The sequence below is a fragment of the Anomalospiza imberbis genome, chromosome 4, assembly GCF_031753505.1.
Source record: "Anomalospiza imberbis isolate Cuckoo-Finch-1a 21T00152 chromosome 4, ASM3175350v1, whole genome shotgun sequence".
Taxonomy (NCBI): domain Eukaryota; kingdom Metazoa; phylum Chordata; class Aves; order Passeriformes; family Viduidae; genus Anomalospiza; species Anomalospiza imberbis.
In genome coordinates, this window is record NC_089684.1 from 57591066 (window position 1) to 57602834 (window position 11769).

General features: G+C 41.0%; 1 protein-coding gene across 4 annotated transcripts in view; it reads left to right on the forward strand.

Moving 5' to 3' along the window:
• The first annotated feature begins 1935 nt into the window (after positions 1-1935).
• Positions 1936-11769, forward strand: part of CC2D2A (coiled-coil and C2 domain containing 2A) — a 53108-nt gene continuing 43274 nt past the window's right edge. The window contains exons 1-6 of one of the 4 annotated variants that reach the window (XM_068188718.1): positions 1936-2053; positions 7590-7678; positions 8176-8277; positions 9528-9629; positions 10452-10619; positions 10790-10940. In XM_068188718.1, coding sequence (XP_068044819.1) covers positions 2011-2053; positions 7590-7678; positions 8176-8277; positions 9528-9629; positions 10452-10619; positions 10790-10940 — 655 coding nt within the window. In that variant the 5' untranslated portion in view covers positions 1936-2010. Of the gene's footprint in view, positions 2054-3670; positions 3821-7589; positions 7679-8175; positions 8278-9527; positions 9630-10451; positions 10620-10789; positions 10941-11769 lie in introns of those variants that run through there. The other 3 variants (XM_068188722.1, XM_068188720.1, XM_068188721.1) reach the window with 3 other exon arrangements.

Here is an 11769-nt window from a genome sequence, read left to right on the forward strand (position 1 = left end):
GCTGGGCTGGAAGCACATTTTGAAGCAAGTATGCATAAGCCTGTACGCAAGGAAACCACAGCTGACCTGTGTCAGCCTCAGTTAGCCCTCTTGCCAAAGAAGATTTGGCCAGGTACACAAAAAGGCCTCACATTTTACTCCCACAAGTTGTTTCATGGGGATTTTAAAATCCAGAATAAACTATGCTGTTGTGATTTACTTCATCTGTGAGCACAGTTCATCAGCCCTCGGGTTTTGCATGGGTGCAGCTACACCGGTACAAGCTTTGTGCCAGGAACAAGTTACAGCCATGGCTGGTTTTCCATCTGGGAAAGGCAAAGCAGGACAGGAACCTGCAGTAACAGCAGCAACAAATTGTGTAGATATAAAGGTAAAACTTCCCTCAATACTTATAAACAAATACCGAAGTAATTTGGTGGCTAGAAGTGATTTCAGCCCAACACTGAAAGCAGGGAGAAAAGGGACTGAACGCATCTCTGTGATCTGAATATTGCAGTGGGCTTTATGGATCAAAGATGGGTTGATTATGTAAAAAGAAAAAAACAGCAGGATTGTTCATACAGCAGGTACTGGCCCACATTATTCATTATTATATGGAATAATTAAATAGATACATATATTTTTTTATCATTCCTTTATGAAAAAATGAAGTTTTTTTTTAACATACTAAGTTTGTATGTTAAATAGTGTAATTTAAGTGTTTGGGGGGAAAATGTCAGATGGAACGTCTCTCATGATCCTTATGCACATATTGAAGCTTATCTGTCGTGAGTAATTCCTGTGTTGCTTGTGACAGGCAGGTATCAGCCACTGCCCAGGCGAACTGCAGTGAAGAATCCCGATGATAATCGTGGAGGTTAGTGTCCAGTTCATAGAGTCAAACGTGGTTTATGATCATTTTGCACGGAGGATCTTTTATATATATATATATATAGCTGTGAAAAGTGAAATAAGTAACCCAAGACTCTTTTAAGCTCTTCTCACCTCTCAGCACCATTCTAGTTAATTCAGATCTGCATAAATAATTTCTGTGCAAATACACTGCAACTCTAAGTACCACTGCTGGAAGTAGGCACCCTTAATGTGTTTTGGATTTGTGGGGGTTTTTTTAATTCTATTTCGTATTGATCCACACTCAGTTGATTAAATTACCTTCAAATTATTGGTTAAATATTTTTACCCTTGCGTAGGTTGCAAATCCACGAAGTTATTCTGTTTTCTCACCTGCAGAGCAGCTTTTGAGGTAATCATGTTTAAGCGGTAAAAGGAAGGGAAAAGAAAACCCAAACCCCGATGGTATGAGGAGATTAACTGTAAAGATAAGGCAGATGTCTGTAACTGTACGTATATATATAAAATATATTGGTGTGCAGCCGGCAGTCCGTCTGCCCGTCCGTCTGTCCGGCCCCGCGCACGCGCGGCCCCGCGCACGCGCGCTCGCTGTGCCCCGCTGCCGGCTGGGTCCCGCTGCCGGGCCGGGTGCCCCGCTGCCGGGCCGGGTGTCACTGCCGGGCCGGGTGCCCCGCTGCCGGGCCGGGTGTCACTGCCGGGCCGGGTGTCACTGCCGGGCCGGGTGTCGCTGCCGGGCCGGGTGTCGCTGCCGGGCCGGGTGTCCCGCTGCCGGGCCGGGTGCCGCTGCTGGGCCGGGTGCCCCGCTGCCGGGCCGGGTGCCCCGCTGCCGGGCCGGGTGTCGCTGCCGGGCCGGGTGTCGCTGCCGGGCCGGGTGCCCCGCTGCCGGGCCGGGTGTCCCGCTGCCGGGCCGGGTGTCACTGCCGGGCCGGGTGCCTCGCTGCCGGGCCGGGTGTCACTGCCGGCCCGGGTGCCGCTGCCGGGCCGGGTGCCCCGCTGCCGGGCCGGGTGCCCCGCTGCCGGGCCGGGTGTCCCGCTGCCGGGCCGGGTGCCCCGCTGCCGGGCCGGGTGTCCCGCTGCCCCCGCCATCGCCTTTCCCTGCCCGCTGCAGCCGCCGGAGGCTGCGGTCCCGCCGGGCCGCGGGCGGGGCGCAGCGGCACCATGTCGGCAGCACGGCCCAGCGACGCCTCCGAGACTGTGCGCGGTGAGTGACTCCCAGCGGCGGGGCGCGGGTCCGCCGGGCTCTGGCTGCCGGCCCCTCGGTGTCGAGTCCCGGCGCCGTTCCTTGGGCCGCGGCTCCGCCCCGAGGTTCCCCGCGGCCAGGAACGGCGGCGCAGCTGCGGGAGGAGCGCGGGGCTCTCCCGGTCTGCTCCTCGCGGGGCTCTCCCGGTCTGCTCCTCGCGGGGCTCTCCCGGTCTGCTCCTCGCGGGGCTTCCTCAGGCCCTGCTCGCATCCGAAGGGTGGGGGTGGGTCTGAGTTTGCCACCACCGAGTCAGCTCGGGCTTGGAGCGGACAGGCAGCGCTGCACGCGAACGACGTGCTCCTATCTATCGCGTTTAAGTATGTTTAGATTATGGAAAGCCCTTACGTTTTTCAGATATATTTATGTAGACGTGCGGTATTTATGTAATTGGACGTGAGCTGGCCGGTCAGCCTTGTCTCCATCCCTGGGAAGGTGATGGAGCAGCTCATTCCAGAGGTCACACCAAGCATGTAGAAGAAAAGGTCATCTGGAGTAGTCAGCATGGCTCTACCATGGGAAGATCAATCTGATAGCTGCCTGTCATGGCATGGCAGGATGGATCAATTAGGGGAGAGCAATGGTGGTGTCTGTCTTGACTTCACAAGGGTTTTGCACAATGTATTGAACCACTGAGAAGCTGGACACGCCTCTGTGAAACACATACGTTAAAGACAAAAAATTATTACCATGGTTTCTGTGCAGGTAAGCTCAGGAAATGTGGGTTGGATGAGTGGACAGTGAGGTGGATCAAGAACTGGCTGAATGGCAGAGCTCAGAGGCTTGTGGTCAGCAGAGTAGGAGGCCTCTGGTCTGTGGCATTCCCTGGGAATCAGTAGTGAGTCCAGTCTTACTCAGTTTGTTTATCAAAGACCTGGACAATGGGATAGAGTGTACCCTCAGCAAGTTTTCTGGTGGTACAAACTGGGGGAGTGGCTGCTACACCTGAGGGCTGTGCTGCCATTCAGTGGGACCTTCACAGGCTGGAGTTGGGCAGAGGCAAACTGAGTGAGGTTCAACAAGGGGAAGTGCAGGGTCCTGCACATGGGGAGGAATAACCCCAAGTACCAGCTCAGGCTGGGGACTGACCTGCTAAGGAGCAGCTCTGCTGAGCAGGACGTGGGAGTTTTGGTGGATGACAAACTGTCCATGAGCCAGCAGTGCCCTTCTGCTAGGAGGAGCTGGGGTGCATCAGGAATAGTGTGGCCAGCAGGTCCAGAGGGACGATCTTCTCCCTCTACTCGGCCCTGGTGGGGCGCCTTCTGGAGTGTCGTGTGCAGCTGTGGGCTCCTCAGTACTAAGAAAGACATGGAGCTACTGGAGACGGTCCAGTGGAGGGCCATGAAGATGCTGAGGGGTCTGGCCTTTTTCTCTTATGAAAAGAGACTATGGGAGCTGTGCCTCTTTAGTCTGGAGAGGACTGAGAAGGGATCTCATTAATGTGGGTGCTAGGAGGATGGAGCCAGGCTTTTCAGTGGTGCCTAGCAACAGGACATGGAGCCACAGTCATAAACTTAAAAGAAAAGTTTCACTTCAGCATGAGAAGGATTTTTTTTTTACATAGAGGGTGGCAGAGCACTGGAAAATGCTGCCTAGGGAGGTCATGGAGTCTCCCATTCTGGAGATATTCAAAATCCACCCAGACACATTCCTGTGTAAGCTACTCTAGGTGACTACCTTGCCATGGGGGTTGGACTGGATGATCTCCAGAGGTGCCTTCCTACCCTAATGGTCCTGTAAACCTCATAATTTGTGCTTGAAGTGTTTCTAATGGGTATGAAGATGTGTAGAGTTATTGACATGCTAGATTTATTGTCACACATTAAATACACTCTCCTACAAAGTAGGAGAGTGTAAGAGAGTGATGTGATGGTGGGAAACTGCTAGAACTGGATGTCTAATCTTTCTGTATGAGTTTATGGTTTACCTAAGTAAGTTGCATGAAAGAGCTAATTAAGAGTAGAATATTAAAAAATCAGTAGAATGAAAATCTAGTGAAGTATAAACATACTTGGTTTTTCATCAATGTCAAGTTTTACCAAAATAAAATGTATATATTGTCCTTAAACATATTTTAACAAAATATGGTACAGACACATTTTTGAAGACATTTACAATATAGGGATGTTTCCAGCTTTTCAGGGTCTGCATACTTTTCTTCTGTAAGTTTTTTGAATCTCACTGTACCAGTTTGTGCTAGGAAGTGCTATGCTGTTGACAGATGGAATCCAAACAATTTTCAGAGTTGATTGCATGGGGAAATTGAGGGACCCTCTAGTGCCGGTTATTTTATTTTACAGAAGCTTATTTTCTTAGAATAAACAGAACAGCTCAGCAGTACACTTCAGAAGTTAACTAGTCGCTAGTTTCTGTATGTGATAAATGTTTTGTTTTCCTGAGTATTTTGCTCTGTTACTTCTGCTCCAAAATACCTGTAATTTTGCAAACTTTGTATGATCAAGTGAAAAGTACAGCATGTGGTATTATGGATAGACCATAGCATTGGTTTACTTAATTGCAGTATAATTAATCTATCAATTTCGTTGGGTTTTTTGATATTGCATCTCACATTTTGAGAAAGACTACACCTTGAGCTGAAGCCTTCATGTATCTATTCAAAACTTATTTCAATTCCCCCTACATCTCCAGGATTCAGTTTGGCAGATTCATAAATAATTTAAATTTCCATGTTCTATATGTTATAGTTTTGGATATGCTGACAACTGCTGTTAGCTATTGTGTTGTCCAGTTATCAAGTAAGAGTGGATTTGAGTTTCTCACTCCTTTGTTAGAGTGATGATCTGTGTGTGAATTTCTGATTATCGTTTTCTTCTTGCCAAGTGATAGCTAACCATTAAAAAAAAAAAAAAAATTCCCCCTGCAGTTTTCCAGGTGCCATTGAAAAGTTCTGTATTGTCTGTTTGCTCCACTGTCTGGTTTTGCTTTTATTTTAATGCCTGTGATAATACATCTCCTCTATTCTGAGGCCTTTTTAGTTTGTCATAGTTGTCACCATATTATGTTAAATCTTTGGTGTTAAAAGTATACACACCCTCACACTGCTTTTTTCAGGAAAAGAGAACTGTATTTTAAAACAAGTGGGAAGTAGATAATTTTTCTGGAATCATCAATTTGTCACATCCCTCAAATAGGTGGTTTATTTTCTTCTTGCATGGAGTGATTATTGTTCTTGGCCCACTATGGCAAGCTTATCTTGAAACATGTCCATCAGCTACTTCTTCACTTAATATTCAGCATAATATCTGTACTAGTCTTTCAAACATTCAGTCAGTCGCTACTATTTTTTAATGCAATCTGTTTGCATAAATTCAGTGTTTTACTCTAATCCAATTATATGTGCGCTTAATGCCTTTATATCTTTTTTAAATGGAACAACATGGCTTTATGTCAGTCCACTAATCTGACTAGTAAATAAGAGTTTCAAAAGAAGAATTGCTTTAAATAAAAAGCCTGTGTCTGGTAGTTATTGCCTTGTGAAGCCAGCACAACTGCAATATTGCTGTAAATTTTTCTTCATTGTTGGGTTTATATACTGTGCATTTATGCAGTTGTGGTATGCATGAAAAATACAGCAGTTCTTCTAGGATCTGTACTGGAAGTTACCATTCCCTATCTTCATTCAGGTAACTGATGTTTGGTCACAGCATTAGCATCTGTCTTGTACCTGGTTTCTGCATGCTTTGAGATACTCACAGAAGTTCTGAGTCAGTGTCAGTGCAGAGAGTTTTGAAGCCACACTGAGATCCAGTGGCTTTGGTCCCCTCTGAGTGCAGATGAAATCAAGGGAAAACACTAGATGACATTTTCAGGTTCTCAGGTTTAATTTTAGTTTGACTATTCAACAAACTTGTTAGATCTGCCTGATGTAAAATACAGAGCCACTGTAGGAGCCAAAACATGGTGTGGATTTTTTTCATACAGCCTTCTAATGGTGATCCTACAAAGTAATGCGTTCATGGATATCAGTTTTACTTTCTTCACTTCAAAGACATATTTTGAAGTTGAGCACAACTTAGTTGTCTGTAGAGCCCATTCACATAAGCAGAGCAAAAGTGTAAGTCCCGAGAAATAAAGTAACAAAACCATTTTTTAATGTGGTTAAAATTTTTTATGTGGTTGCATTTTTTCAGTGACATTACCTCACAGTATTTGATGCAATGACCAAAGCCTTAAAAGGGTTTTCTTTATGTATAGAAAAGATAACGACCCTATTGTCTCAAGGAACAGATGAATTGATAAAGAATTCTGCATACAGAGCATAAGTTCTGATGTTCTATGAGGTGCTTGAAGTAGCAGCAGATTTTTTTTCTGCACTAATTTTACATGTTTACACTGTTCACCTAGCTTGTCTGGAAATGTTTACACTCAATTGTAAAGGATTTCAAATCATCTAATCTGTTGCTTTGTAGTTTTCATTTATCGGAATGTAATTGAAATAACACATTTGTGCAATGAAATAGAATATGTTTTTGCATGCTAACCGAACAGAATAAAATGGTAGAAAAAAATCACAAGAGGAAAATCTAAAGGTAACTCTAGACCAACTTCTTCCTTGAAATATTTTTTTCTAAGTCTTGATGCCTGTTTTTGGTGGGGTTATTTGGTTGATTGAGTTTCTTCGAGGGTTGAGGTTTATCTGCTTGTTTTGTTTTGTTTTTTAACTTAAAAGCTTGCACTGGTAAAGGTTCCATAACAGTTAAAGGGACTGAGTTCCTGTGCTAGAATAAAAAGTTAAATTTTTTTCCAGTGTGTACCCACCTTTCATACTGCAATTAAAGTTCATCGTTTGCATCTCCAGCATACAGAGCCTTTTTTCTTGTGTGCTGCAATCTTTTCTGAGCCTGAAGTTTTATAAATTGTTAAAGTTTTTTCTTGATTTCAAAAACTTTACAAAGGCCATCTTTGAGAAAATGTGACTTTCTGAGAATTCTTGCTTGTGTGCAGATAAATACTATTTTACCATTCAAATCATTAATAAATCTTTTGAAGGTGTTTGATTGAGGCAGATGCTGAAAATTCCTGCAAAGTAGGGGGTTAGCACTTTGCACCTTGTTCATTCTTTTGAAAGTTTCCAAATGCAATGAATGTTTCTTTTCTACAAATACAGGCAGTAAATTGTATCAGTTGGAAATACTAGAATTGTCCCAAGTCTCTTGATGATTCTGAGTAGAGTCAGTAGTGGTGAAGTTTATCATAATGTATTTTTCTTTTCTAAATGTTGGTGGTCTAAAAGTGTGCTTAAGCATTTCTTACAGTGGTTTATAGTATATAATGAAAGGTAGATCTGTTGTAGTTTAAAGGCATTTAAATTATACTTTGTAAGGACTGGATTCCAAAAAAATGTTTCATTCATTCATATTTTGTCATGCAAGTTCTTTCTGTTGGAACATGGGACTCTGGTATAAATGTTTTTATTTTCCATACATTTCTTTCAGAAAATACTCAATTTAAACACATTACCATTTTTTTTCTGTTTTAGAGTTGCCACCTGTTCCTTCTACATCAAGGACAAGCTTTGCAGAGCTTTCTGTTAGGCAGCGAATGAGAGAGAAACTAAAAGCAGCAAGGGTAAGAATCCTTCTGAAGTCCTGTTTGATTGACCTCAGTCTTATAAGGAACACCCACTTCACTTTACTTGCTTTGTGCTATGTGGATTTGAGTTGGAATATCTGCTTTTTTATTTGTGAAGCTGAGAGAGTACTCAGTTCATCAGTACAGCTACATTCTGTATTGATATTTTCTAAAGTTTATATTTAATATGTTGATAGTAACATAAAAGGTATCATTGTTTTGTAATTCAGATACAATCATTACAAGTTCCTTCTCTGTTCTTTGTCAAAAAATTTCTTACACTATTTTGAAAGTAATGGATTCCTTTGTACATTTGTACAATTTAATAAGGTGTATTAATATATGGATCTGGAAAACCACTTAAGCTGATTTTATAATTAAAAGATTCTGTCCCTAACACAAATAAAAGTGAGTGTTGAGTTCCTGGGAATTATTGCAGCTTTGATCTATTTCTGTTTCTATTACAGCTAAACATTTTTTGTTTGTTTGCTTAGACAAAAGCTGAAATTACTTTATCACAAGAAGACGCCAGTCCACAGCCAAGACGCTTAAAAGGCATCAGAGAAAGAAAACCAGGAGTCAGACTGGATAAAACGGTAAAAATGTGCATTCTGTCTTGCTATTCTTATCATAAGAAAGTGAATATGAAACATGAAAAGAATCAAAGTCTGCACACTCTTGAAGATCAATTTCATTTAACAGAATTATGCTGCTGTAACTATTACAGCTTTCAGTTAAGTAGTACTGTTTTAATATATTTGTATTAGGAAAATGCAGAAGTGATATCTTTATTAGAGTTGTTTATTAATTTTATGTCAAGTATATGTGAAACTTTCTGTCTATATGTTAGTTTTGTTTCTTCTACTTATTTATGCACAAGTTATTGTTTTGTTGTTAAATAAGTGGCCATCAGGTTGACAGTCTGAGATTTTCTTTTTGGTATTATTATTTAGTATTTGATATTATTATTATTAGGTGTAATAGAGGTAAACTTAAGAATTGTCTTCCTTTAATCTAACAATTCAGGCCACAAAGAACAAGAACAGATAGAATGGAAGAACAGATAGAATGGTAGATGTGTTTTTGTTGGTTAAGCCTGATGAAAATCACTTTGAAGCACTTAAATGAACTTGCTGAAGCAACTTCAGAACCAGTGAGCTTTACAGTGATCTTAGTGTGGGGACAGATAAGCCTTCAGAGGACTGGGAGTGGATAAACATGATACCTCTTCTCTTGAAAAGGCTGGGGTGTGTCACCCATGGAGTTAGAGAGTAGCCTAGCAATAATTGTTTGAGAGAATAAGATAAATAATCAAGTGTGTATTTCAGCAGCCAAGCAATGAACACCACCTTTTTTAAACAATACCAAAGAGGGTTTTCCTGATTGCAGCAGGGGTTGTCTGAGAAGTGCCCTGATTCCCTTACCTGGGCTGCAGTCCCTGCCAGCAGCACCCCTGGCCCTGCTGTCCTGCTGGGGCTGTCTGCCCGAGGGGAGGGCTTGCCTTTGCTGCCTCCTTGCTCTCCCTTTGGACATCAGCTTGTGATTGCTTGTGTTCAGGAGTGCAGAAACAGTGATCCCATCAGCAGTGAAGACAGCTACTGTCATTTATGCAATGAACCATTTCTTCATAATCTACAGTCTATTTCTTGACCCAAAGGAATTGAGTAATAGTTAGATGTACCCTTGTAAAAGAAATATGCAATCAGTTTGTTACCACAGTGGTGATGTTTTCTTTTGTTTTTATTTTCCTGTAAAAATGCAATATCTAGTAACTGTAGTTAGTTGTGTGTATTTTTTTATGATTCACTAAATGTATGCTAAAACTTATGTATATGTTTTTATGCAGTCTGATAATGATAAATTCAGGGAGATGCCAGAGGGTGAATCACACTTACCTTCAAAAGTAAAGTTTCGTGATTCTGTAAAAAAGCTTAAACAAAAGTCAACAGTAAGTACCAATTCCTCAATTTGAATAATGAACATTAATTTAATTTAACCTTTCTGTGGTTTCATGATTCTGTTTGAAGAAGGACAGAATTTAGCCTTAAGCAGTGGAGAAGGTTTTATTTAATTTAAAAATTCACAAGCAGTATATGCCAACAATTGGAGTATATAAAAGAAACCTTCATCAAATACAAGAATGGCTTTGGGTCATTTGGTTAAAGAACCCAAAAAGCTCTAGTAAATCCATCTGGACACTCCTGGAATTTGCAGGAAAAAAGTGTCTTCTCTTTAAATCCTTTTTATTGAATGCCACCAGTTGGCAGTTAAAGCATTTTACAGACTAGTATATTGATATTAGCCACAAAGTACTAATGTTAATTATTTTCTTAGAGGATTCATCCTAAAGCTAAAGGGTCCTGGATCCTTCAGAGGCAAAAAGCCATTAGAAATTTCTCTTCATATCATTTATCTTTGTATCTGCAGTATGTCCAGAACTTAAACTTTGGTGTTCTGATTCACAAATGGTTTATATTTAAAATAGTAAGAATGTTAGAATTAGACCAGGTAACTTTTTAAACAAAACTTTTAAAGAAATATTAAATGAAATATATAGAAATAGAGGAAGTATCATTAAATCATTTACAAATTCCAGTTAGCTTTAGCATTTGAGTGAGTTCTGTTTGAGATAAAATAATTATTATCTTGTAACAAATATTTATACATGCTGCTGTTTCATATTATTAATGGGAAGATATATTCAATTTATTTACTTGCCCTAATTTTCTTAAAAATACCATAATAAAGTATCTTTGTCTTCTTTTTTTAGTTCCAGAATGATTTTCCTTCTGAGGAAGAAGCATATAATTTCTTTACTTTCAATTTTGATGCTGTACCAGAGAAAATGAAAGCTGGAGCCAGGAAAAAGAATGGATTAAATGAAGAAGAAGAGGTAGAAGAGGAATGTGCTGAAACTCATGAACAGGAGGATGAAATGGTGAGAACTATAGGATAAATGTTAATATTTTTTATTCAGACTTTGGTTAATTTTATTAGTTTATATAAAACAGCATCTTTTGTTTCCTTAAAAGTTCTCAAAGCGTACTTTCTCAAGAAACTTTCTTAAGAAACAGACCAACTAACAGAGACGTTTGCACTTAACTATAGGATGACGACGTACGTCTAGTGAAGGATGATGATTTATTCATAGGGCAGACAGATGAAGACCTTGTAATAGTGAAACCTGTTGATTGTGAGAGCTACACTGAGCAGCTGAAAAGGGAAAAAGAATTTCTCTTCATTCCCAGCATGTTAGCAGGTATGAAGATTGTGCTTATCCATTTAGTTCCTGGATTTTTGCATAGCGTGGCAGCCTCTGATCTGCTGAGTAAATCTTGTATTGACTACCTCTGGCAGCAGAGAGAGATGTTTAATTGCAGCTCTCTTGACACTGCTCATCCAGTCGAGTCTGAAAAAGTCTGATAGATGGATTAGCTGGGAACATGCACACCTTAGCAGGTCATCACCTGCTGCACTGGCAAGTGTACTCAGGGCACCTCCTTTGCTTGGGAGTAACTTCCTCACTGCTGTCTGTGGAAGTGCCAGCTGCTAGCCCCTCTTTTGCTGTTATTTAATGTATGCAGCATTGATCATATCTCTGACCTTTTTGCTTTATTCCCATGGAACTTCAAAGTCCTAAAAAATTGCTTTATATTATCACTTGCTATTTGATATTTGAACTGGAAGAAGTAGAAACAAGTCTCCCAGTATATACAGGAATGGTACCAGTACAGCTTGCAGTGCAATGTCATAATATTTGACATTGTGTGCCTCTATTTTTCATGCCTTGGTGATCCACTGTGTTCTGATTTAGGGGAAAACTTTTATTGTAACCCTCAGACAATCCTTCCCTGTTTCAAAATTGCTTCTTGAATGATACTAAATCCATACACACAGTGAAACAGCCTTGCAGGCAGGTCTTCAAAACTAATTCCACCTGCTGTTATTTGGTTAACATAACTCTTTTATGCATGTTTCATATTTTGTATGAGACTAGCTTAAGCAAACTGTTTATTAACTGAAGGTCTGATTAGTCTGAAAGTTCATTTCCCATCAGAAAGGCTTAGAAATGCTTCTCTAGTCAGTTG